The sequence below is a fragment of the Pelodiscus sinensis genome, chromosome 17 (genome assembly GCF_052426305.1).
Source record: "Pelodiscus sinensis isolate ZL-2025 chromosome 17, ASM5242630v1, whole genome shotgun sequence".
Taxonomy (NCBI): Eukaryota; Metazoa; Chordata; order Testudines; family Trionychidae; genus Pelodiscus; species Pelodiscus sinensis.
In genome coordinates, this window is record NC_143068.1 from 31,731,798 (window position 1) to 31,758,834 (window position 27,037).

The 27,037-nt window shown below is 55.0% G+C and overlaps 1 protein-coding gene across 3 annotated transcripts in view; it reads left to right on the forward strand.

The window, feature by feature from the left end:
• Positions 1-8,130: 8,130 nt before the first annotated feature.
• Positions 8,131-27,037, forward strand: part of UCKL1 (uridine-cytidine kinase 1 like 1) — a 51,899-nt gene continuing 32,992 nt past the window's right edge. For 2 of the 3 annotated variants that reach the window (XM_075901005.2, XM_075901003.2), the window contains exon 1: positions 8,131-8,274. In XM_075901005.2, the coding sequence (XP_075757120.1) occupies positions 8,204-8,274 (71 nt within the window). In that variant the 5' untranslated portion in view covers positions 8,131-8,203. Of the gene's footprint in view, positions 8,275-17,557; positions 18,041-27,037 lie in introns of those variants that run through there. The other variant, XM_075901004.2, reaches the window with a different exon arrangement.

Sequence of the window (27,037 nt, forward strand, 5' to 3'; positions counted from 1 at the left end):
GGTGGTTTGGCACTGGAGGTTACTAGAGAGGAAGACGAATCCACCCCAAGGTACCAGTTTCCTTTAATCCTCCCTGGTTCCTGGAGGCATCCAAGTCTCTGACCCGCCCTTGTTCTCGTGAGACAGGAGGACGTCAGGGCCCCAGTGATGCGCCAGCTCCGCTCCATCTCATCCTGTCAGAAGGTGCCCGAGGCTCTGCAGGGGCTGCCCCTTTTTGGGTGCCTCTGGTGGGCTGTGGAGCCCCCCACTGAGTCAGGAGGGGTTAGGAAGCAGGCCTGCGCCACTGGGATCCTGCCCTTGCAGAACCTGCTCTAGCTGGGGGAAGAGTTTCAAAGGGAGCCTGCCATGGGGTGTACGTGTCCAACCGCTAGCTCAGAAACCAAAGGGTTAATCCAGGCAGGGCAGCAGGGAGGCCCAAAGGGCTGGGAAGCAGACTGGCGGGGCTGCCAAAGAGGAGTGAGCCGGCAGGAGAAAGGAACTCAAATCAGCAGGCTGCCCCTTGCGGTGGGGCTGGTCCCTGGCCGTCTCTCCCTGGCCTGACGGGCCTGAGCACACAGTGGATTCCCAGATTCCTGGGCACGAGGCGTGAACTGACAGCCCCACTGAGCGGAGTGAGCTGGGGCCAACACCACCCCTGCTCCTCCCACCTCCCCGGGATTTGTGTGTCCAGGGGATGTACCAGCTCTGAAGGGGGTGAGACAGAACCAGAGACTGGCCGGGAAGATGCTGGAGAAGGTGCTGCAGGAGAGATTGGTCCAGCAGCAGCTGCCCTGGGCCTAAGAGCAGGGGCCGGCCTCTGCGTAAGACTAGAGGCCCCTTTCCTCAAATATCTGGAACGGGGCTGGACAAAATATGCCTGCGGACATAGCGGAGCGCCTCAGGCAGACTCCCTCCTGCCCCGCCCCCTGCAGGCTGCTCAGAAAAGCGCCATTGGGGGCATTGTTTGCCTTTGAACAGCTGCAAGCCCAGTGGAGGAGGGAGAGGCTTCGCACGCTGCCCCCGCCCCCAGCACAATCCCATTGGCCAGTTCCCAGCCAATGGGAGCTGCCTGTTTGAAGCTGCCAAGCTCCCTCTCCCCTCCCCTCAGGCTCACAGCTAGTCACAGACCCATATTGCCCCTGCAGCTGGTGTTGGGGTGGGACAGGGTAGCCTGCCTGATAAACCCTGCAGCCCAGCAGTTGCCAGGTAAGTCTCCCAGCCAGAGCCTGCCTCTGGCCCTCCTGTCCCACCCACCCCCACCCTCTGCCCCCCCACTCCTGCCTTCTATCCCATGTAACCCAAACCCTCTGCCCCCCAGCCCCCTGAACCAGGTCACAACCCAAATCCCTGCACCCCCTCAGGCCCCAAGTCGCAACCCCCTCCTGCCCTAGCTCACAGCCCAAACCTCCTGCCTCTACCCCATCCATGGCTTTTAGCTGCTTGAGGTCCAGTCTGGGGGAGATGTATCTAATCTTCACCCAGTGGGCTCCTGGCCTGTTTCAGTCACACTCCTAGAAGGGTGGGGAGGGTCTTTGCTGCAAATCTCCAGGGAACAGGCAGATCCTTACCTGCACTGCATGGGGCTGTTCTAAAAAACCTCTCCTCATTGCTTCACCCCTCGGGCACGGCGTGATGCTACCTCGGCTGCTCCGATGCAACATACAAATGGATCATTCAGAGCTTGGGAAATGCCCCCTCCCCGCTCAGGGGTCATGGGAATCATTCAAATAAAAACGTGGGAGTGATTCAGGCTGGAGCCAAATACGGTGACATCATGTTTCATGGATGATGCCCACCTCTCTGTGAGCCAGCAGCCCCGGCAGAACAGTGGATGGTTTCCAGAGCCAGGCAGCTTTCCTGTAGTCCCTTGTGGTTGGGCCAGAGCGACGAGCCAACAGCAAGAGGAAAGGCAGTCACATGGCACGTACCTGAAAGGGTAAAAGGGTGTTACAAGGAGGTGGGAGAAAAATTGTTCTTGGCCTCTGAGGATAGGACAAGAAGCAATGGGCTGAAATTGCAGCAAGGGAGGTTTAGGTTGGACATTAGGAAAAACTTCCTGCCTGTCAGGGGGGTTAAACTCTGGAATAAATTGCCCAGGGTGGCTTTAGAATCTCCATCACTGGAGATATTGAAGAGCAGGTTAGACAGGCATCTATCAGGGATGGTCTGGCTGGTGCTTGGTCCTGCTGTGAGGGCAGGGAACTGGACCCGATCTCCCTAAGTCTCTTCCAGTTCTAGGCTACGGCTACACTGGCAGGCTGTGTCTACACTGGCATGAATTTCCGGAAATGCTTAAAACAGAATACTATTCCGTTTTCAGTTTTTCCAGAAAAGGAGCGTCTACATTGGCAGGCTGCTTTTCCGGAAAAGCCCTTTTTCCGGAAAAGCGTCTGTGGCCAATGTAGACGCGCTTTTCCGGAAAAGAGCCCCGATCGCCATTTTTGCGATCGGGGCTTTTTTCCGGAAAAGACTACTGGGCTGTCTACACTGGCCCTTTTCCGGAACAGTGTTCCGGAATAAGGACTTATGCCCGAGCGGGAGCAGAATAGTTTTTCCGGAATAGCAGCTGATTTTGTACAGTAGAGCATCGTTGCTTTTCCGGAAATTCAAGGGCCAGTGTAGACAGCTCGCAGCTTATTCCGGAAAAACGGCTGATTTTCCGGAATAAGTGGCCCAGTGTAGACACAGCCGCATGGTTTTCCGAAAATGCTTTTAACGGAAAAGTTTTCCGTTAAAAGCATTTTCGGAAAAGCACGTCTAGATTGGCAGGATGCTTTTCTGCAAAAGCACTTTTTGTGGAAAAGCGTCCGTGGCCAATCTAGACGCGGTTTTCTGCAAAAAAGCCCCGATCGCCATTTTCGCCATCGGGGCTTTTTTGCGGAAAACAGAACTGTGCTGTCTACACTGGCCCTTTTGCACAAAAGTCTTTCAGAAAAAGACTTTTGCCTGAACAGGAGCAGCATAGTATTTCCGCAAGAACACTGACAATCTTACATGAGATCGTCAGAGCTCTTGCAGAAATTCAAGCGGCCAGTGTAGACAGCTGGCAAGTTTTTCCGCAAAATCAGATGAACTCTCGAATAGTGAACCCCCTGTCCTCCCTCTTTTCCCCCCAGCTTCAGCTCACTCCTGAGTAAAATTCAGGGCTGGTTGCCTGGCTAGATGGTTGTGACTCCTGATTTGCGTTGGTTTGCCACCATTTAATGTTAGTCCCTGATCACTCCACTTGTAACGTCAGCTGTGAGTTTGCAAGAGTCCATTGCAAGGACCCATTGCAGGAGATGGACCGACATTGGCATGAGCTTGTTTAGCAGCAGGCCCAGCTGTGGCAGGCTCTGGGCAAGCTCCCTCCATGTAGCTTTGCCCCTGCCCCCTAACTCTGGCTTGCAGAACCACTGGCTTTACCCTGTCCGGTCCCAGCCTCTGTAGAGCAGAAGCAGCCAGCTGGGCTCACCCATGTGGTGTGATGGGCACCTCTGGGAGCCACAAGGAGACTCAAAGGCATTTGGACTCGTCCCCTGTGCCAGGAGCTGAGCTCAGATCTCCAGAGATGACAGGCCAGGGCACCAGATGGCTGCTCCGGCAAGGCTGAGACAGCTGGCTGCTTTGGAATCTTGTGACGAGGGCCCATCTCCGACCTGCCCTGTTAATTTGCCAGTCGAAAGCAGAACTGAGCAGGATCCGGCCACCTAACACTTTGAACTGGCCCACAGACGGCGTCTGGCCTCTTTCTATTTATGTCCCGCTGCCCATGCCACCGAATTTCTTATGTAAATGAACAGGAAGGGAGCAGAACCCGGAGCCCTTTAAATAGCAGCAGCAATTCCGGGCGGCTGCCAACCAACGCCGTCGTGGGGCCAGGAGCTACGCGCCCTTTGCTGTGTTTTTTAATTCAAAGCCTCCAGCCCCAGACAACTCTGGAAGTGGGGAGGCTAGTCCCCAGGCCCCGCCCCTTCTGCCTTAGGCCCCGCCCCTTCTGGGGTGGAGCCGGCCTGTGACCACCAAAATTCATTAAGTGGCCCCCCTGCAAAAATTATTGCCCACCCAGGTCTAAAGCAATTTCCACCACTCCTATTTCAGTTCCAGGTGCCTGGCGTTACCTGGCCCTGGCAACGTCCTTGCTGAAGTGTGCACAGCAGTCGGGGGCACAGGCTCCTGGTGCCTGCGGGAGAAGCAAGGGAGGGCCATGCAGAGGGACAAGGAGAGGGCACATGGGGGGACCCCATTGAGCAATTACAGTTTTGGTGGGGGTATGGGGTGATTGAGGCACGTCCTGAGTACTACCAGGGGTCAACTATGGTCCAGGGCACCGAAGAGGCAAGAACAAAACCGGCCTGTAGGATCAGGTTCAGCTGGATGAGAAAGGTCACGTCCATTTTCTAACACCTCGTTGGGCAGCTCACCAGACACGCGGCAGATCTAGCCCCCTCTCCCTGAGCGCAGCCGTCTGCCGACACATCTGCAAGTTCGTCAGATCCTAACAAAATGAGGCAAAGGCTCTTGGGACTGGGAGATTAGGAACATGTCAAGCAAGCTGGGGGGTTTTCCACACCCGCTGCCCCCTCCAAAATGTAAGCCAAACTGAATCACATCGGGTGCAACCCTACACCCCCACCCCCCGATTCAACGGGGATGTCCCTGGGGTGGATTTGGTGCTAAGAAGATGGACATTGTGCCAGGTTCCAGCGCACCCTGAGGATAGGTTGCCAGGTGTCTGGTTTTTGCCTGGACAGTCCGGTATTTGCATCTTCTGTCTGGTTAAAAAAGCAACATGTCTGGTATTTTCTGGTTTTCTCGGACGGAGGGCCAGCGGGGACATTTTTCCCCTGCCGTGGGGGCAGGAGGAGCAAAGGGAGCAGGGAGCGTGGGAATTTAAAGGTGCAGCAACTCTTTTTTTTTTTTTTTTTTTTCCCCACAACCAATTTTTTTCCCCACCGTGTTCGGGATTGTTTGTGAAAGTATCTGGCAGCCCTACCTGAGTTCCCCTCGGCAAGTCGGGGACTGGGCAGGGTCCATCGTTCACTTCCAGCTGGAGGGGCTGAGGCAGCACAAGAATGCCAAGGATGTGCATGAGGCTGTGACCCTGGGTCCGGATCCGCCATCTTCCCTATCCCCCCACCTGCCAGGGAAGTTTGCATTACTGGAGCCCCTTCCTGTCTGAACTTGGCATTGTTTGCACACGCCTCCCCTCCGCCCTCTCTGGGACTGAAGCTATTAATGACTCAGCCAACAGCTGCTCCACCTGCTGTTGAGAAGTGTGTGTGTGGGGTGGGGTGGGGTGGGGGGAGCAAGTGCCCTTCTCTGTCCTCTCAGCCTTGGCCAAGGGTGTTGGTGTTTCAGGGGCTGGGGATGTTCTAATCCCTGTTTGCTCTTTAAGTGCCTGGGGGCAGGGAACTGAAGGGTTTTCGGGCTCCTGCATTAGGCCAGCAGGCGAGTGGCTTTTGGTAGGACCTGCCCAGTCCCAGAGGAAAAAGTGATCTTTGCCGTGTGGGTGGCACCAAAGCCTAAGTGTAATTTTTTCGGGCCCAGTACAAACTTCTAACCCGAGCTCCCTCCAAATTTTGCAGCCTGGGCCAAGCCCCGCAGGCCTCTGGGCCCCAATACAGTGGACCATCTAGGGATGTTAATTGAAGAGTCGAGTAACCTCATTAATTATCAGTTAGTCGATGGGAGGGCAGGGGGCTGGCAGCCAGTGCGCTCTGGCCTCACCCCCCCAGGAACCTCCTGCCATTCTGCGCTGCTGCTCCTGCCTCAGGGTGGTAGGCGGGAGCTGGTCTGTGAGGGGAGCCAGTTTAAAAACCAGCTCCTCTCATGGACCAGCTGCCTGTCGCCCTGTGCTGCTGCCTCTGATACAGAGGCAGGGGTGGACTGGCCCGGCGGGATACCGGGAATTTCCCACTGGGCCGTCGTCCTAAGGGCCGGCTGGCGGCTGCTGGAGGAGGAGGGGGATTTGTGATGGGGCGCTGCAGCCCCGCACTTTAAATTCCCCGGCGCCGTGTGCCAGCCATGTACAGAGCACTGTGGGGCTGAGGGAACACATGCGCGGCGTGCCCAAACAACAGGTGAGAGGGGAGACGCCCGGGCGTGGTGTGACGTCACGGTCTGGAATTTTAAAACCGCACGGCCCAGCGTTGCACCGCGCAGCCCAGCTCCAGGTCCAGCATGTGGTCTGGTCTGCAGCCCCGGAAGCAGCTGGGGCCTCATCACAGACTCTAGTCCCGCAAATAAGAAGGCAGAAGCCAGGTAGGGGAGGGGAAGGGGGAAATATAGGGGGAAGCGGTGGGAGAGGAAGGGGCTTGTGCTAGGAGATGAAAATGCCCCAGGGTTTGGGCTACCCTGGGAGTGGGCACCCCACACCCCAGGAAGCTGCACAAGCAGCATTTGTGCGTGCACCCCCAGCAAGCCACGCAAGCTGCATTTGTGCATGCACCCTCCCCGGACAAAAAGGAGGCGGGGGGGGGGGCAAAAAATTTTTTGCTTGGGGTGGCAAAAATCCGAGTGGTCCTGGACACAGGGAAAGGGGGAGGAGCACACAGAGGTGATGTCAAAAAGGGGGAGGGACACGCAGGGGTGACATCATGGGAAGAGCCGTTCTCAACCCATTTCCCAGGCCTATTTTGATTGCCAGTCCGCCCCTGTAAAGAGGTAGAAGTGTGGGGTGGCAGCAGCTCCTGTCTGGGTGGGGGAAGGGTGTGGCTTGCCAGGACTGATCCAGGCTGTTGGCCACCCTGCTAAAAAATGTACTGGTTGGGAGGGGGGAAAATTTGTGTAGTCTACAGTATTAACCTATGAGCTTTTGCTTATCGGTTAATCAGTTAATCGACTACACTATTACATCCCTATTCCCTTCCCCCCCATAAGGAGGCCCTGCGTGACACAGCCATGTTGCTGTCAAAGAGACATTTTACCCTTTTGCATTCTCCCCTCTTGCAGTGTTTTCTCCTGGCTCGAGTATCGAGTCGTGTTCATTCAGTTTTATAACAGTTTGGGGAGTGAGGGGGGAGCATTCCTGTAAGTTACAACCTCTGGACTCGGACAGAGAAATCTAATGCTCTGATCCCACAAAGGCCCATGCTTAGTGCTACACCGCTGTGTCTTCAAGGGTAGACTGTTAAGGAACTGTTAGGCCCTGGATCAAAGCTTCCAGACAATCATCAGCCGCATTATCTGCTATTTCATGTTACAATCACTAGTGCGGGCATCATTTCTCCCGGGGCTAATCAATAAATTATGCCTGAAGGGTGCTGAGATCGGACGCAGGCTTGAAGGAGGAATTCCTGGGTGCAATGCTATGACTTGAGCTCAGACAAGATCATCACAATGGCATCATAAAAAAGGCTACGGCGATTCAGAACAGAACCCCGGTTCCGATGCTTATTAATCCAGTAACCCTTGGCTGTTACCCCACCCTGTCACACACAATAGTCTAAGAATATACCCAGCTCACATGACTTAACTTCCTTTTAGGACATGCTGCCCCGACCTGCCAAGTCTATTGCTGATCCCAGTTGGAGCTGTTTTTAAAGGCTCTCTCAGCAGAGAAGGAATGTGCAGCCTGCCGCCAACCCAACTCTTGGGAGAGCTCCCTGTTACCAAGCTCTCCCCTCCCCACGTCCATCAGGGCCTGCCCGTGGATTTAGAACGTGGCATAAAGTTCTCTAGCTTTGGTGTTTCGCAGGCCCACCACATTGCAGGCCTGGCTGTGAAGTTGCTCTGGTATTTTGCAAAATGCAGGACAATGTAGCACTTTAAAATGCAGTGGTATTTTGCAAAATGCAGGACAATGTAGTCCTGTGCTTTCGCTCTAACACTGTGCAGGCATGGGGCTCTGGCATTTTGCAAGCGGGCTAGTGCCTGGCACTGGTCTTTTGCAAGCTCTTGTTATGTTTAAACCAACCAGGAGGCGTGTGTGACCAGCCCAGCTTATGATCCGTGGCCCATGCACCCACTTCCTTGCTCTGCACCCCCACCTGGGGACCTCCAACCCGCCCTTTCACTTTCATTTCCTTGCACCGTCGTGCCTCTCCTGCAGGGGAAAAAAAAACTACAACACCCATGATGCAAAGGGCTCCCCAGCCTTCCGCCCCGTTGTAGTTCACCCAGGGGGTTTCCTCGCCTTGGGGTCTAGGGCGTTCCACATGTTCTGAACTACAACTCCCATGAAGCCCCGGGCGCAGAGGGCGTCCCTCCCGGCCGCTTTCCCAACAGCTGATCGAGAGATGCAATGGCTGCAGCCGCTGGTGATGGTGGGGGAGAGGGAGTAAATGAGGAGACGGGGGCGCCTGGAGATGGCAGGTAACAGGGCGCACTGGGGAGCTAGGGAGCAGCCCTGGGGGGCTTTTGGGGGTGCAGGAGGGGGGTGTTTCTGGGAATCTTTGTGCCTGGGTCGGTTGCCAGGGCAGGGGGGTAGGACGGGAGCCCGCAGGCAGAGCAGGGCAAGCTCTCCTAGGCTCTCCTAGGGGCTGCCTTCAAGATGCATCCCCTCCCCCCCTGCAGTTTGGGGGGTGGGGGGAGCTCTCTGAGGGACTGGCTGCAGTGGATGGCTCTCTCCTGCATGCATCTCCCCAGGGGCAGGCTTTGGCCCAGGGTGCCTGTCCAAACTTTCTCTTGCTTCTCTGTCTTGCAAGGATCTGTGCACCTGATAGGCACCCTCCTCCCCAGAGCTGGCTGCATTTCACTGGGGCGGTATGGAGAGACAGGAAGTGTTTCTGTTTCCTCTTCCCTGGAGGGGGTTGACTCAGACTTGCCCAGCATTCAGCCATTCTTCTTAAACTCAAGTATCGGGGGCCAGCACAGGAGATGTGAGAGCCAACCCTGCTCTCCGCATGAAGCTCCAAAGGACCCTACGGAGCCCAGCAGTAACTCTGGGGTCCTAGATGGGCCTCGTGCTGTGTGCAGAGGTCATCGCTGTGCAGATTCCCATTGTAAATGGTAGCATGAGATGCCCTGTGCTCATTAGGGAATAGCAAGGTGCCCTTAATTACTTTTGCAACGCTCAACCCTAAATATTTAGGGGTGACCAGTGTAAGCATCCCAAACTGCTCTCGCAAGGCTTATAACATGTGCCAATTGTTCTTCTGGGGTGAATTCTGGCCCCACTTTGAAGTCAATGGCAAAGTGCCCATTGACTTCCGAGCGGTCATGAGTTCACCTAATATTTAGAAACACAACGGGAACCTTTCTGCACTTGTGAAATCTTTATCTCTTACTATCTTTAAAACTGCAAAAACCAGCTCTGGGCTGGACTCCTTCAGTGGGGAAAGAGTCTAGGTGGGGGTGTTAGTTTCACACATCTCAACATTAGCAGAGGATAGTAGTGTGATTACCCAAAACCAAGGAATTAGTCACTTGTTGCTTTCTAAAATGGTCACCAGATTGAACAGCAGTGAGGATTAGCCGTCTGGAAAGTATTAAGGTTTGAAAATATGAACTTTTGCGCATCACTTGTGCTTTTGCATATGTGCACTTACCCCTTCCTGATATTGTGCACTGCAAAAAGAAAAAGGGGTCTTAAAATCTGTCATGTTGGAAGAAACTTAAATATTTTTTTCTCCACTCACATAACCAAAAAATGGGTGGGGATTTCCCTCAAAAAAATGTAAACAAAAATTGATGTGGGTTGACACCATGCATGGAATATATCGGCTCAAGAGGTGAACTGTTCAGAGCTCTGAGTGTCTTCAAAGATATTTATAATAAATACTGCAAAGTAGCACTTTCTCAAATGCTGTGGGCCTGTGCCAGCACAGTCTAGTGGCTGGAGCAAACACCTGGAAGTCCAGAGTCCCCATGTGGTCTGTTCCAAAATAGATGTGACATGACATGAGACCGTGGGAAAATCACTAAGGCCAGACCTTTTAAACTTGGGTTCTTAGGTTTTCCAGAAATGCTTAACATGCTGATTTCCAATTGAGTCAGCGACAAACTGACCACTTGCAGGGGGGGAAAGAGTCAGGCAACTACATTTGAATATGTTGTCCTCGACCTTTCAGTGCTTCAATGTCATCAACTGTCAAACCGGGCCTTTGAAAACAATGAGCTTACCAGAGGAAGGAAGAGCATTACTGAGTAATAGCTAGAGTGGCTGAGGAGTCGCTGGGTTGTGTAACAGTGGCAGTTTTAAGCAAGTAGTGGACGAGGAGCCACACTACCCTCATGCTTTCTCTGTCCAAGCTGTCAGAAATGCAAAAGTGAACAAATCAGGAACAGTGGTGAGAATTGGTGCATTCTCTTAAAACTTCCTTTAGCTTTAATAATCAACGTTGTTAACAGAAGATAAAAAAGTGTGGAAGGAAGGAAGGAAAATGTACTTACTTGAGAGGTCATCTAGTCCAGTCCCCTGCCCTCATGACAGATCTAAGGGGAACAATAATTCCATCACGCTCAAGAGAGTCACTCCAGTGTCAACTAGGTGTATGTTTAGGGAGAGGCAGGCCCGTGATTTTTAAGTGCATGGTGCCCCTTTAAATGATTTGCCATCTATAAACGCTCCTTTCAGCCCAGGCGTGAGCTTGCTTCTCAGCTCACTGGAGTGACTCTGCATTCACACACATGGCCTGAATTTTGCATTCAAGATGCTTAATCCTTGTAGACTGGTGTTGCCATAGAAGGAAGCAGTGGCCGTGTTAATCTACATGTTTTGTTAGTCCTTAAAGTGCTACCAGACTATTGGTTGTTTTTTTAAGTTTATCCTGTAATGACTAACTCGGCTACCCCATGAAGTTTCTTAATCTCTCGCGTGAGAGTTGAATAATTGGGCATTCGCCACTAGGGGGTGCCACTATCATCCCTTTAAACTTGTCCCTGGCTGCAGTTTAAGGTGCTGCGGGTTGTTCTATCCCAGAGTGGAAACTTTTTAACTCTTCACACTCTAGAGTGTTTTTATCCTGTGCAGCTGGGGATCTGGACTGGCTGCCTTAGCAGCTCTGCCTGTGTCCAGAGGTGGGTCCTGCCTCTCCCTAGGTCAATGGGACCATATCCCATGCACCAAGCCCTGGATCCCGTCCTGGCAGTCGGGACGGTGGGAGAGTGCAAAGGGGGCTGCTCCGAAGCGGCTGATCTGATGAGCTGATGGGGGCCCCGCTAGGGCTGGGGGAAGCCTCACCGCTACCCGTTCCTTGTTAGAGGAGACACAGTGAAGTGAGGAGCATCTGTCCCCTGTCACGCCACTGCCAGGGCTCAGCTTATGGCCAGGCTCTGCAAAGAGCTGTTCTGAGTCCCTGAATCCTCGTGAGGACGAGACCCGACCGGCAGCTCGACAGGCCCTGGGCCAGGCCTGTGTTCCCCTGGAGAAGCTGGTTCCCCTGACCTGCTGAACATGCTGCGGTCTGGGTGGGACTAAACAGAGCTGAGGACGCCCCCGAAACACCCAGCGTTGCTGCTGCCACAGACAACGGCAAGTCTGGGTACAAGCTCAGTGCAGCCCAGGGCTCAAGGATCGATGAGGACGGGAAAGCGGCCTCTGTCCCTGAGCCGGGCACACGTGGCTCCTGCCTTTCCCCCGCAACTGAGCAGGGCAGGGCTGCGGGGCTTGGGGCTTGGGCCTTGTCTGTCTCTCGTTTACTTTGGGATTTACTTTGGGCAGTGACACGTGCGGGGATAAACCCTGCTTTGTACTCGCCCCCTGCCTCTGTGTGAGGCGTTTGCACCCCGCCGCCAACACGGGCAACATTTCTCTGCTGTAGATAAGGCCCGAGCCTTATCGAGCACCTGCCTGAGAGAAGTCAAGGCCTCACATGCGTCCTGTACATCAGGGGTGGGGAACCTGGAGCCCCCAGCTTCCTTGGATCTGGTCCCCGAGGCTCCAGGCGCCCCCCCGCAGCATGGATGACGAGAGAGGGATCGCTTGATGATGATTCCCTGCTCTGGCGCTCCAGCCCTGCCCCCACTGCTTTCCCGCGGGTCTGCAGCACACAGAATCTCCCAGGCTGGGCCCTCCCCAGACTCTGGTGTGCGGGGGGAATGTGGGGAGTGATTTTCTCAGTCGGGGGCCATGGTTCTTTTTTTTGGGGGGGGGTGTTTGTTTTTGCTTCTCAAAGTTGTGTGTGGCTCCCGACTGATTTTTTTCTGTGGATCAGCGACCCCCCCACCCGAAAAATGGTTCCTTGCCCCTGCATTCGGTGCCTTATTGCCTCTCCTCTGCACGCCCCTGGGGCGGAGGCCCTTGTGTGCAGAGACACAAAGGGGTGCCCCCCGCTAAGGGCGGGAAGCCCATGGTGCCTTGTGCAGGCCTGTCCAGCAGCCAGATTGTTGCAGCCTGTCCCAGAGAGCGCTGGGTGGGACAGGCAGGGTGCAAGGTGGCTCCTTCCTTAATGGTGACACAGCCCAGGAGTCCGAGCAGGTGGCCGGGCCACGAGATGTCTGGTGGCTCCCGTCCTGGCCCTTCCATCCGTCTCATTTCAGCGGCTCTTTTGGAAGCAAGCCCTAGATCAGCACCTGCCGATCCCACCTCTCTCTCCCTGTGCAGTGGGAAATCCACCTCCCTGGCGCAGAGGCTCGGTGAAAGAAATAAGCGAGCAGGCGGGGTTTGTTCGTGTGTCCTGCCCCTCCGGCAGCGTGAGCCAACGCTAGGTTCCTGGCAGGGCCCAATAAAACAGGTCTCCCCCCTGGACCCTGAGCCCGACATTGGAACTCTGGGGGTGGACGCGAGGGTCCTTGTGGATCCAGTTGTAAGGGGGCGTCACCGTGACCCACACAGGGTGCACCCCAGTTAATATCAGAGTCACCCTAACACTAAAGGAAAGATTAAATCATCAGCTTTTCCCCCAAATCTGCATGGAATGACAGCAAAGCGGGAAGCTGAGGCTCTATCCTTTATATTTAGACCATGTCCTATTATAACGCTCTCTGGGCCATTTTAATCATTCGTGTGCAGCACCAAGCACCTTCCTCCTCACCGGCCTTTCGCCCAAGGGCCAGTAAGGGTCACACGGGGGCTAGGGGTCCCGGTCATAGAACTGATGTCACATAGAAATGATGGCCGGTATCCTACACTCGGACCCTGCTTGGGAGGCCGGCGAAGAGCAGAGATCCCGCGCTCCCCTCCCTCTAAGCCACTGACAAGGGAAGGGGCAGGGGTCCGGATGGGTCGTTCACCAGCAGCTGAAAGAGACGTCTGCTGCAGAGGCCAGGGGATTGTTTAAAGAGGACTCAGGCGCAGTGTGTGTGTGTGGGGGGAAGGGGGGCGGGGGGGGGCGGTGAAATTAACAAGAGGGCCAGTGTCAAGAACACTTTTAAAATCTACCTGCTTTGATTTGCACAACTAACCCGTGGCTCACGCTGGGTGGATCAGCTGGAGGGAAGGAAGGGGCTTTGGGTGCAGGTTCCAGCTCGGATGATTTTATTGTGTCACTATATTTGGGGGGAGGGGGGATTCCAAGTCCAGAGTCTTGGTCCTTGAGAATCTCAGCTTGCGTTGCTTTGGAAAACGGAAGGAGGTTAGGTCCATCAGTGGCTATTAGCCAGGATGGGTAGGAATGGTGTCCCTGGCCTCTGTTTGTCACAGGCTGGGAATGGATGACGAGAGAGGGATCGCTTGATGATGATTCCCTGCTCTGTTCGCTCCCTCTGTGGCCACTGTCGGAAGACAGGACACTGGGCTAGATAGGCCTTTGGCCTGACCCAGCCTGGGTCATGTCAACACTAGGAGCTCTTTGTCGCCGGGGATATCAGTACGGGCTGCAGGCAAAGTCTCCTGGGAGGGGTGCAGGAGGGCGGCCAGCGCTGTTGCTTGTTCGTTTCAGACTCTCTTGCTTGAATGTGAGCGTGCTCTTTGCAAGGCAGCCGGTGCTTCCGGAAAGGGCCGTCCTCAGAGCCGCCTTCGGACTGGATTGGATTGGAGCTGAGAGACTCCCGGGTACAGCCTCGGCGCCTTTGCTCAGCCTCCGGGCCGACGGGCAAAGATGGAAAATGTTGTTAATGTCACAATTAAAAAAAAAAAAAAACAACCGACGTAGAACAAAAAAATAGGGAGGTAAAATCCTGTTTAATTGGTTAACCGATTAAAGGGGGGGAGCTGGGCCCCACACTGCGGACAAGGGCTGCTCCGGTTGAAGCAACCCCTGCCTGCGGTGGGCCCCATGGGGCTGGAGCGGCCCCCTTCCCAGGGCAGGTAGGGAGCTGCAGAAGTCCCTCTGGTTAACCAGAACCAGTTAGCTTCACCCCTGAAGGGTGAGGGTAACCAGTGAACCGTTCACATCCCTGCAAAGAAAGGAGGTTTAACCGGCCCCTTGCTAGATTAGGCTCGGTCAGGCGAATAGGTGAAAGCCCCGACGTTCAGACATGGAAACCAAGATGGGCCAAGGGCTCTCCGGCCGAGCGCGGTACAGAGCAATGGAGCATCGGCGGGGAGGGCTCCGACGACTGACGTCTTCTTTCACGAGGCAGGACGCGAACGCGCTGGGGAAAGATTTTTATTTTTAAACTTCTGAAAGGGCTTGCTAGTCACCGGGGGAGTCTGAAATCAAACTGCAGCGTGGAAAAAGCTCTCCCTTTGAAGCTCACCCACTCCGCCGTGCAATTGGCCTCGTTACTGAGGGGGCGGGGCTCGGCTGAATGGCTTGTCTCGAGGCCGCATTGTCCACGTTCCCTTTGAATTCCCGTCCCCGCGGCCGCGTGTCGCAGTCGTGCTGCTGTTTCGCTCGGGCGTGGGGGGCAGTGTCCTTTCCTCTGTTTCTTTACACGTCCTCGTTGCGTGGCGCCGGGGTCCGAGCGTTGGCGGCGTGCGTCACTGTGACGCTCTCCTGTGGTCATCTTGCTGTGGGGCATCCGGGCGGATGTTCTGCGTGCGCCTCGTAGCCCAGGAATCCTGTGCCCTGAACTTCCAGTCGCCTCCTCACGAGAGCAACCCTCTTTATTTCAGACCTGGGCCGTGCGGTCGGCTGCATCGTGTCTAAATAACAGAGACGGTTGGCGTTGATTTGAGAAAATCAGATCCCTCTGGTGTCAGGCCTGTCTCGGGAAAGGAAACCAACCCAGCGCAGGGGGTTGCTGCCGGCAAAAGTCACTCGCTGAATTTGTCGGTACTGCCCTGGTCTCGGGAGGGCCACAGACACCATTCAGACCCCTTTGTGCTGGACAGGGCTGCCGTGTCTTTAAAGTCCACATTCCTGGCATGCTTGCAGCAAGAATGCCTGTCCCACAGATGTACCGAATAGCCCCTCTGCTAGGCCTTTTTTGGCTTACCCCCCACCATAGCACACTTGGACTTGGAGATCATCAAGTCCAGTCCCCTGCCCTCATGGCAGGACTCAGCGCCAGATCATCCCTGCCAGGTGTCTGTCCAACCTGCTCTTAAATATCTCCTGTGATGGAGATTTCAGAAGCCCCTTAGGCAATTTATTCCAGTGTTTAACCCCCCTGACAGGTAGGAAGTTTTTTCCTAATGTCCAACCTAAACCTCCCTTGCTGCAGTTTAAGCCCATTGCTTCTTGTCCTATCACCAGAACTTAAGGAGAACAATTTTTCTCCCTCCTCCTTGTAACACCCTTTTAGGTACTTGAAAGCTGCTCTCATGTCCCCTCTCGGTCTTCTCTTTTCCAAACTAAAAAACCCCAGTTCTTTCAGTCTTCCCTCATAGCTCATGTTTTCTAGACCGTTCATCATTTTTGTTGCTCTTCTCTGGACCTTCTCCAGTTTCTCCACTTCTTTCCTGAAATGCGGTGCCCTGAACTGGACGCAATACTCCAACGGAGGTGTAATCAGCACAGAGTAGAGCGGAAGAATGACTCCTCGTGTCTTGTTCATTATTAATGCATCCCAGAATCATGTTTGCTTTTTTTGCAACAGCATCACACTGTTGGCTCATATTTAGCTTGTGGTCCACTATGATCCCTTGATCTCTTTCTGCAGTATCCTTCCTAGACAGTCGCTTCCCATTCTGTGTGTGTGAAACAGTTTGTTCCTCCCTAAGTGAAGCACTTTGCATTTGTCCTTATTAAACTTCATCCTATGTACTTCAGACCATTCCTCCCGTTTGCCCAGATCAGTTTGAATTAGGACCCCCTCCTCCAAAGCAGTTGCCACCCCTCCCAGCTTGGTATCATCTGCAAACTTAATACATGAACTCTCTCTGCCATTATCTAAATTCCCCTCCAAACACACCTCTTGGCCTGTTTCTCCTTCCCCCGCCCCAAGCCTGGCAGCTCCATTTCCAAAGCAGGTCGGTTGCCAAAAGTGAAACGCACGGTTCCTCGAAAGGGCTGGCTGAAGGCTGCCGACACAGGCAAAACAAACGGAAAAAATTCACCGGAAATTCTGTGCCGGGGAGCCGGGCCCCTCGCTCCAGGGAGCAAAGCAGGAGGTGCAGGGACCCCGTTCTGATCAACGTGGGCTGTGGGGCAGCTTATTTAATAGTCGTCCTCTGGATCGTAATCCCTGCCCACGTACGGGGTGGGAGCCACTGGTGAGGGGTTACCCCGTACTTGTCTTTTTTTCTCTGTGTTGGAGTAACACCCCTTGTGCTTTGGGGGCACATCGGCCTTACAGACAGTGGGGACCACAGCGTGTGGCCGGTGGTGTGGGGCCCAGCCTGGCAGGCCCTCGTGAGCCATGGGACGTGACATACAGCTGGGTTTTAATCGGCCCACGTGCTGCCTCACACGCCGACTGCTTAATGGCCGTACCTCATATCCTGATGCTCCCTAGTCTCTGTTCAGCTCTGCTGTGCCCGCCCATCCGCGGTCCTGCCCTCTTCAGGCTTTTCCCTCCTTCCCTGCGTTCACTTTGCCAGTTCCCCGGCTTCCTCTACCTCTGCCGCTCCTTCAGGCCTCGGCTGCCCCTCGGCACCGGCCGGCAGTCGGGGATTTCCCCGGACCGAGCCACGCAGCCGGGCCACGCTCCCTCCCTTGTCCTTCTCTCTGGGAGGCAGGGCGAGGAGCAGCGGGTGGAAAATTGCTGTCGAAGTGGCAGGGCGGGCGGAAAGCACCTGGCAGCCGGACGGCTGAGCGGGCAGAAAGCAGAGGCCTCGTGCCGGAGCGATTTGCGTGGCAGCGCAGGGCCGGGGGTGTTGGGTTTCACAGGCTTGTTTATGCCGAGGCTGGAGGCAGCTCCGGGGATACGAGGCGGGCGCAGCTGCAGCCGGCACGGGAGCTCCTCAGAACCGCCCTGCTTGGAGGGAATTTGAGTTTATTGCCCAAAGCTGGGAGCCGGGGAGGGGGGAGTAGGCTCCCTCCCCTGCAGAGGGGCTGCCCAGGAACACCAGGGCAATATTAATACCCTGCCTCAGCTTCTGCCAACGGGCTGCTTAGGACCGAGAGAGTCTCTTCTGCCCCCACTGGCTCTTGTGTGGGTATCGGACAGATACGACCCCCCCGGGGCAGACTGTCTGCCCTCGCCGGGGGCTGGGCCTGCTAATCGGCTCCCTCTGGTCCAGTCCTAAGGACTCCGGCGCCCCCCCAGCCTCAGGTCTCTTTCTCCAGATGAGTGCTTGGAAGGGGGGGGGTCAATGAGACTGGCCCCCTCTGTGCCCCCTGCAGCTCTGTATGGCAGCAGCCGGGGAGCGAGCCCTGGCTGGGGAGGACACGGGGGGGGGGGGGGGGGCGGCTGTTCCCGCCTCCTTTTTTTTTTTTTTTTTTTTTAAACAAAGTCAGTGCTATTAATATCAGGTAATGAACATAATCTCTGGGATAAGCTCTCCTCTTCCTGGGCGCCTTGGTCACGCCAGGGCGCCGCCGCTTGCTTGTTCTTGCCTCGCTCCGGCTGCCTTGCCCAGCCCTTCACCCGCACGCCAGCCCCCTGGTAGCCTGGCCGGGGGTCTGAACCCCTTCCTCCCGCCCCACGGGGCGCCCTGGTGGCAGGGGAACGGCCCCACGTCGGCATGGTGTCTCCGGAGCGCTTCGTTCCCACGGCAGCCCGGTTACCGTGGTAGAGCCGTCCAGGCGGGGATGTGACAGGAAGCCCCAAAATCCAAATCCACCCCCATACACACTCTCTAAACTCCTGCCCCCCACTTCCTGCAACCCCCCCCCAGCCTGATTCTGCTGCAACTGGGTGGAATGAGCAGCCCCCCTATGTATGTGGACGTCGGGATCTCTGGCTGCTGGGCCCTCGGGGCAGACGGCAGGTGAGTCTTGTCAATAGCTTGCTTGGGTTTGGTTTGGTTTGGTTTTAATCCCTGTTTGCCTGGGAACGGATTCGTCGTGCCGCCGGACCCGACAGCACCGGGGCTGTTTGTCAGAGGGTTGGGGAATTGGAGGCGGCAGCTGGGAGACGGATCAGCTTTGTCCAGGACCCGGGAGGAAGCCTGTGCCAAACAGCTCCTCTTGCAGCAGGAGTGGGGGTGGCTGTGGGTGGAGGGAGGGGAGTCGCGGGGCAGAGAGTCTGGCTCAATAGTTAGGGCTGGAGTATTGCAAACGGAGACTGGGTCTGGGAGGGGTGGGATGCCCTTTAATTTACTGGCCTGGGATCCAAGATCAGGTGCTTTCCCGTTCCTGGCTCTTGCGGAGTTTTGATTAGTTTTTTTCCTCAGGGTTGGGAGTGTGTGAACTTCTTTTCCTACTGAAACCTGCTGCCTCTTTAAATGACTGTTGGGGAGGGTCTTCTCTTTAGCCTCTCAACCCATCTGGTCCTGTCCACAACACCCTTTGGTCGTGAAGCTAATTGATGGCCGTTGGGAACACAGAATGCATTGAGATAAAAGGAGCTAAACTTTTAAAGGGGACAGCCCCAGCAGTGTTCCCTGTAAGCTGGGCGCTTGTGTGGCCACTCAGGAGAAATTCAAATGCCGCCCAGGTGATTAGGAGAGCGCTCATGGTTGGGTTTTTTGTTTAATTGTGGTGCACGTACCTCGGTGAACCTTCAATTATTCCGCACATGGATGGGAAAAATTAGAGGGAACTTTGCCCAGGACTGCACAAGGGACAAAGTCTGAACTAAAATGAGAAGCATCCTTCTCCTCTCTCCCTGCATGATGGGTCAATTGGGTGATGAAGAAAAGCTGCAGTAATTTGTGCCAGAATGAATCTGTACAACCCCTTCCTGTCTTGCAGCAGAGACTGGGGCTCACACGTCAATCGCCAGTAGGAGCGTGGTTGATTTACTCGCAGAGATTAGCAGACGGCTTTGTGGGACGCTGCTGAACGGATTGCACTGTGGTGGTGCACTGTGATGGTTCACACTAGGAAAGGCACTGGCATTATCACTGGGGCTTGACCCCCCACACTCACCCAGTCAAGGCCAGTGGTATTATGTGGGCAGGGTTTACTCTGCAGTCCTTTTTGGAGCAGGGGATGTGACTGAGAATCAGGAGGAATCTGCAGAGGCAGGAGTGTTGTGATGAGCCTCGAGGACTGTGTAGCCAGAGTGTGTGTCTATCCCTCCAGATACGAAGCGAGATGAAAAAGACTGTGACTTTCAGCTTAGAAAAGAGGAGACTAAGGGAGGGGATAGGATATAGGTCTATAAAATCATGACTGGTGTGGAGAAAGTGAATGAGGAAAAGTTATTTGCTTGCTCCCAGAACACAAGAACTAGGGGTCACCAAATGAAATGACTAGGTAGCAGGTTTAAAACAAACAAACAAACAAAAGGATGTTTTTTCTTCATGCAGCGCATAGTCAACCTGTGGAACTCCTTGCCACAGGATGTTGTGAAGACCAGCACTTTAACAGGATTCAAAAAAGAACTAGATACATTCATGGAGGATGGGTTCATCAATACTTATTAGCAGAGCTCGCTGAACTGTGGCGAGCCCCGCTCGCCAGCCACGCTGTCCGGCGATCTACGCATATGCAGATCGCCAGAACCCGGCTCTTCCAGGTTACAATCTACTCGCCATGGGCAAGTAGATTGTATAATTTGTCGAATGGTGTCTCTAGCCTCTGTTTGTCAGAGGCTGGGAATGGGTGACAGGGGAAAGATCATGTAATGATTCCCTGTTCTGTTCACTCCCTCTGGGACATCTGGCATTGGCCCCTGTGGGCAGACAGGACACTGGGCTACATGGAGCTTTGGTCTGACCCAGTCTGGCCATTCTTGTGTTCTTATGGCCCAGTTTAATGAGAATAGCTGAAATAATACGCCTGCGGCATATCCAGAATCACTTTGTCTCGGAGTGGGAGAGGTTGGGGCAGAGAGCAGCAAGAAAGGAGAGGTAACTTCTGGCTTCCCAGCAACACCTAATGTCACACTTTTAATACCCAGCTCTTCTCGTAACAGGTTGTAAAGCATTTGGCGGCGGGGGTGGGGCGAGAATGGTTCTCCCCATTTTACAGATGGGCAGTGTGAGGGGGGGCGTGTAAGCTGGGAAGAGAACACGGATCCCTTAGGTCCCTGTTCAGCAATGAGCTGCACGTCCACACGGCGCCGTACCAAAATCCATATGGGAGGCGCCCGGCCGCCTCCTTCCCATCAAACTCGTGCAGTGTTTCGGGGCAGAAACAACGCTCGGTTCTGAACGAAGGGTGCTGGCAAACGTGGTTTTGGGTAAACGTGTAACTGCTGAATTTTTCCAGCGGTTACATGTTTAGATCCAGGCAGGGAGGGCAGGCAGGAGGCGGTGCTCGGGGAGCCAGCTTTTAAGCACTGTGAGCACCGGCTTCTGCCTATCCACCGATCTCCTGCTGCTTCTGACACAGAGGCAGCGGTGTGCAGGGAGGTGGCTCCGTAGGAGCCCGTACATGCAGAGACCTGGCTTGAAAGCTGTCTCCCTGCACATATCAGCTCCTGCCTGATCTCCCCACTCCCGTGCTGCTGCTTCTGATTGGTGGTGAGGAGGCAGGCGGGAGCCGGTACATGCGGGAAGACAGCTTTCAAGCCGGCTCACTGCATGTACGGGCTCCCACGGAGCCACCTCCCCCCGCCACCCCGCTGCTCCCACAGAAGCAGCAGCGCAGGGGGCAGGTGGGAACCACAAGCACCAGCTCCCACAGAGCCACCTGATACAGAAGCAGCAGGGGGTGGGGGGGGTGTGTAATCGTTAGGCTGAACCGATAAGCCCAGGCGTATTGGTTACTCGTGTTAACAACTCCACGCTAACATCCCTGTTCTGAACTGGGAATTCGGTCTGCCTGCCCCACCCAGTCCAACATAACATGGGTGGATATGTCGTTCCCCTAGGGCTTCCTGGCCTGACTATAGGGTTGCCAGATGGTCTCCCAAAAAATACCAGACGCCCGGTATTTTTTGGTCAAGCAAAAAAAAAAAAAAAAGAAAGGAACACAGGCGATCGCAGTTGGGACTCCCAGCCACGCCCCCCACCCCGGCTAGGCTTCTGAAGCACCCAGAGCAGCGATCGTGGCCCCGCCTACCGGCTGGGACTCCCCGACTGGGAGGCGGGGCCGCCATCGGCTCTGGAAGCCTGTGATTGCGCAGAAGCCTGGCAGGGGGAGTGGCTGGGAATCCGCCCCCACAAGACTTCTGCGCAATTACAGGCTCCCAGCACCGATCGTGGCCCTGCCTTCCAGCTGCTCCCCCCGCCCACGCCAGGCTTCCATCCGGTGCGCAGCCGGAAAAATCAGAGAATACTGGACATTGCACGTGTCCGGTATTCCCTGATTTTTTTTTTACTGGACAAAGAGCGCAAATACCGGACTGTCCGGTAGAATACCAGACACCTGGCGACCCTACCTGACTAGGGTTATCAGATGGTTTCGACAAAAATACCAGACACACTTGACATCACCTCCCAGTCGACATTCCATCTGATTTAGAGAATACCGGACATTTCTAGTTCCTCAATTTGTTTCCCGAACAGAAAGCTCAAATACTGGACGGTCCGGTTCAAAACCGAACACCTGGCCACCCTGGGCTCGACATCACTGGAAATTAGCTCCGGCAGAGGGGGCGTACCCCACCATGGCTGTACCTTAGGGACCAGCTGGGGAAGAGGAGGGGTTACTTGCTCCTGGTGTGTCTCCACCCCCCTCCTTTGGGAGGAGTAGTGAGAAGGCCACTCTGGGGAGCCACGGAAGGGGGGTCTCCTTCATGCATCGGGGCTCTTCTTTGGGGTCTTATCTGAAGACCACAAAGCCCCCGGGGCCAGGCTAGCGTGCGCCCTTGAAACCCGCTGACCCAGCCATCCCTCAGCATGGCCTCCTTGTGATTCCAACTCCAAGCAGTGTGAGGCCAGCAAGGCCAAACTTTCTGAGTCCAATTCTTTGCAATCTCTCCAGGCACCTCAAGGCCCAACGCCTCCCGGCTCCTAGTGCAAAATACAGAATTCCTTTTTAAAACGACCTAGCCATACGGCCTTGGGCCATTACTACAGAATAGGCATGTAAGGGTTTAACCGGTTCGCTCATGCTTATCAGTTACCGTTAACGGTTACGCCCTGCATGGCCCAGCAGCCCTGCGGGTAACCACGTAACCAATAGAATTCTGACCAGTTACCCGGTTAATATTTGAATTCATTTTTTTACATCCCTGCTGCAGAACTGACTTGAGCCCCCTTGCTTAAGAGAGCAGGGTTGTATGTGCTAACTGCTCATGCTTGTTGCTGTTTCAGCAGGCCGAGATCAGGGCTCCGCTTAGATTATTGCTCTTTGAGGCAGGGAGCCATCTTTTGCTCAGTGTTTGGATAGCACCTAGCACGGTGTGGCTCTGTTCCAGGCGTAGGGTCCTAGGCGCGGCCGCAGAACAAAGAATTGTGTTTCTGTTTAAAGGCAATACACGCATAGTCAGACTGACCCTTCTGCAAAGCCCTTGCAATCGAAGGTGGCAAGATTGCATTGTAAGAGGGGATTGTTGAGATCATGAACTAAAAAAGAAATTGGAGCCAAAAAAAAAAAAAATCTTTCCAGAAAGTGTATCTTGGAATTGCCAATATGCTGGTTGAATTCTGGTGCAGTCGGAAAGTTCAACAATACAATTGAGCAGTATAAAAAAAAAAAATGAAGCATGACATTAGTTTCTGGTCTGTAATCTTTATTGGTCTCCAAACTAGCTGAAACAAATAAGCAAATGTTCACGTAATGCATGGATTATGGGTTTGTGTTAAACTACAAGAGGCAAAACTATCTAGCGAATAACAAATGAACTCTTGGATGAAAATTCTCTGCTGGATCGAAGAAGGGTTCTCCCACAGGGCCCTCCACAAGGAGGTTTCAGCTTCTCGTGATCGGAAATGTCTGAGTCATTGGTTTCCCTTGCACACTTTTATGCATCCCATGGTGACGGCAGTTAGGAAAGGTCCCGGCGGTCCGTGGATGGTGAAACACCACAGCTAAGCAACCAATGGGATTGCTACCTGCTTCACAAGCTCTAGGGCCATACCAATGTTCATCGGCACAACGTGCTGGAAGCTGGGTGCGTGGTAGGGATGTAACCGTGTAGTCGATTAACCAATATGCAAAAGCATCTTGATTAATGCTATAGACATTGCCGGTACATTTTTTAGCAGGCTGGCCAGCAGCTCAGCTCAGTTCTGGTTCACACCAGGTCTGGGACCTACCCCCGCTGCGGCTCTGCATTTAAAGCATTTAAAGCAGGCAGCCCAATTCAATTCCTGCTCACGCCAGGTCCAGGAGCTCAGTCCCCATCCTGGACAGGGGCTGCTGCCAACCCGCGCTGTTGCCTCTGTATCAGGCAGCTGCGTGGGGAGACAGGCAGCCGGTCCAGAAGGGGAGCTGGTTTTTAAACTGCCTCCCCTTGTGGACCAGCTCCTGCCTGGCACCCCATGCTGCTGCCTCTGTATCAGAGGCAGCAGCGTGGAGTGGCAGGAGACTCCTTGGGACTGGGGCTGGAGCACACTGGCTGCTGGCCCCGCCCCTGGGGACTATAGAATAGTCGAGTAACCAATAAGACTTCATGCGGTTAATCGACTATTCAATGAACCGATATTTAACATCCCTAGGACGTGGCCGAGTGTGTTGTACGTGAGGAGCAAGAAACACAAGCAAACAGGTTGAGGTTTTCAAGGGAAGCCTCTAATTCTGGGCAGACACGTGGGGTCCGATTTTCAGAGGAGCCAAGTACAGGCAACACCACCTGAAATGGGCAGGACTTGGTGTCTGGTGTTGGATGTTCAAAATTAGAGGCCACTCTGAAACATCTGGCCCCGCTGCAGCTGGCTGATCCAAAGGCGAAGTAGAAGGCGAGAGATCCTGGCTCCTGGTCCAGGCAGGGCCGGATTAAGGCATGGGCTAGCCGGGCAGCTGCCCAGGGCGCCTGATGGCGGCTGTAAGGGGCTCTGCACGGATCGGATCGTGGGCTGCAGCAGCTTCCAGCGGCCACCCTGCAGCAACCGCCCGGGGCGGGGGACGCGTTAACCCCTGCAGCGCCGGCCAGCAGTGCCCTTCCCACTGCAGCCACGGGGCCCTGCACGGCCAGGCTCGGCCGGCCCTGGGCTGTGCACCAGCAGCCATAGCTGGGTTGGGCCGGGCCGGGCATGTGCATCCTGCCGCCGTCAGCTCCGCGCACCCTCCCCCATGCGCTGGGTGGGGGCGGGGCTGTGCGTGCGCCCTCCCCCAACCCACGGCTCAATTCAACTGTCTGCCCGGGGCGCCGGAATGGCTCAGTCCAGCCCTGGGTGCAGATTCATGTTTGTCAGAGGGGGGTGCTGAGAGATTCCAGTCCAGGCGAGGGGAACCGTGGTGCGGAGCTCTCGGGGGTTCCAAAGAGGAGGAGCAGTTGTGGTGTTACGCAATTACAGGGGTCCCAAGGCAGCGAAAGGCCCCCTGAAAGCTAGATCTGACCTGTGTGTGGGGGGGTATCAGCTGCTCTGTTATCCACAGTGCTGGCCGGGGCTAAGAACGGGGTCCTCAGCTCAGCGTGATCTCACCCATGCTGTACACGCGTGGTCACTGGGTCACACCAAAGGTCCATCTAGCCCAGTAGCCTGTCTGCCGACAGTGGCCAACACCAGGTGCCCTGCAGGAGGTGGACCGAAGACAATGATCAAGCGATTTGTCTCGTGCCATCCGTCTCCAGCTTCTGACAAACAGACGCCAGGGACACCATTCCTACCCCCTGGCTAATAGCCCTTTATGGACCTAACCTCCATGAATTTATCTAGCTTCTCTTTAAACTCTGTTATAGTTCTAGCCTTCACAGCCTCCTCCGGCAAGGAGTTCCACAGGTGAGACAATTCCTGCCCTGCTGAGCTTACTGCCTGAAAACCCCTTCCTGCAAAGACAACCCAAGAGTAGAGCCCCACCCCTGCCCAGAGCCCAGCTGAGCCTGTCCATGGCTCTCAGTGGTATCGCCAACACAGCAAAGAAAACTCCCCCCGAGAGAGGCTCAGGTAGGCAGGTCTCCTGTGTGCTCCATTGGTAAAACTCACTTGGAGGCTTTAGCGTAATATCAGCCCCCTATGCAGAGAGCTGAGTTTGGAAGGTGGTTGAAATGCACATTCTCTCCCTGCTAAATAACAATTGCATCTTTGCTTGTATCGAGCTGGAGCGTCTTTGTGTACACACCAGCATCCTCCCCGGGCCTCTGCCCCGCTTGGGAATTGCAGGTGTTAGTTAATTGCTACCGCCAAGCCCTCTGGGGGGAGCAAAACAAACCCCCCCGGCTGGCAGGCAGTGCTTTTCCCATGTTTTCTGTGCTGGAAGGAGTCCTTTTGCTCGGGGTTAGTGGATACAGGCTGGGGGCTTTCCCTGTTGGCCTCAGCTGTTCGTGCTCAGGAGTTTTAATTCTGCATTTCTGGGGGTGCCGCTGTGCTAGGCGCAGTGTATGCACTGTAGCAGACAGTCCCTCTGCCGGAGCCTAGGGCCATCACCCGGCAAAGAGAACCGTGCCCGCACCCCCCTGCTCCTGGATGGAACTCCACAGAAAGTAAAGGAGAGACGGGCTGTCTATGTCCTTCTCTGGTAGGCCTAAATAGAGGAAACAGAGAAAAAGAAGCACAACGGTTATCAGAGGCCCAGGAAGGTTAAGTGAGTCACCCAAGGTTATGCGGGGAATCTGTGTCAGAGCTGAGACGTGAGTCCCAGCCCTTTGCCTTACCCACCAGTCCATTCTCCTGCAAGCTAAGACGCTAAGATTTATGCCTCTTTACCGTTTACTCGGCATCGCTGCAGCCGGTGCTTTTAGCATTTAAACGTTCACATGGAGTTTTGCTGAGGGATTCTCAGACCAGATTTAAAATAAGCAGGATGAGAGAGAAAACTTTAACTCCCCCATAATCTTACCATTGGGTGTCCCAGCAAGATAAAAAAAACAATCCAGGCCAGACCCAGGGTGTTAGACTCAAAGGCTCGTGTTCCTCATGTTAGATCTGCAGGGGCTACTGTGTCCTGTCCGCCTGAACCCAACAGGCCCAGCCGATAGGGAAGGAAAACCTTGCCATAGCTGTCGCTGTGTGGGCAGTGGGCGCTTGCCCGCTGTGGGACTGGTGAATGCCGACGGACACTGTGTGCGCCTCTCCTCTGCAGCCAGGAGTGTGTCGCTGGGAGGTGGAGGCGGGGGTGGTGTTACATGCCAACCCCGGGTACATCTCACTAATCCCTTGGCCGGTTGCCTGTCTCTGCTGCAGCTGAGCCTCTCCGGCAGGGCTGGAAAAGGTTACGGGCGGAGCTGGTCAGAGTCCAGAAAGGTTTGGAGGGAGTCTGGAGATGGCTGGGAGCTGTCCGAACCTGGGCTCCAATTGGCCTGCGTGACTCCCCACTGCCTCTCCGAACTCACTCACAGATCCTCTTGTCCGCAAGCTCGCACCTTTTCCGCCACCGCCGGCTCCTGGCTGCAGGAGGAGCAGCACGGAAAGGGGATGGTGTTGAAATCATGTGGCGGGTGGTTCCCCCCGCACAGTGAATGTAACGTAGGGGGGAACCCAGATTTCCTGGCCTGCGCAGGGTGGTTTCTTCCGCCTGCCTTTGGTGGCAGGACTGTTATCTCCCGGTGGTGTTGCTTGTTGCTAAAGGCTTCAGCGGGGGTCGGGGCATTCCAACGGAGGGCAGGGGAGAGTGGGACGGCGCCACGCCAGGGGCAGCGGCCCAGGAGAAATTCAAATGCTGCCCAGCTGATTAGCAGAGCGCCCGTAGCCTTCCACCGTCGGCAGCATGTGTTTCTACGGGAGTGCACTTCTGCGTGCACGTTGGTGCACAGAACAAAATGTATTCCGCACACGGGTGGGGGTGGGGGGAATGAGGGAACATTGGTAGGCAAGTAGGGGTGATGTCCA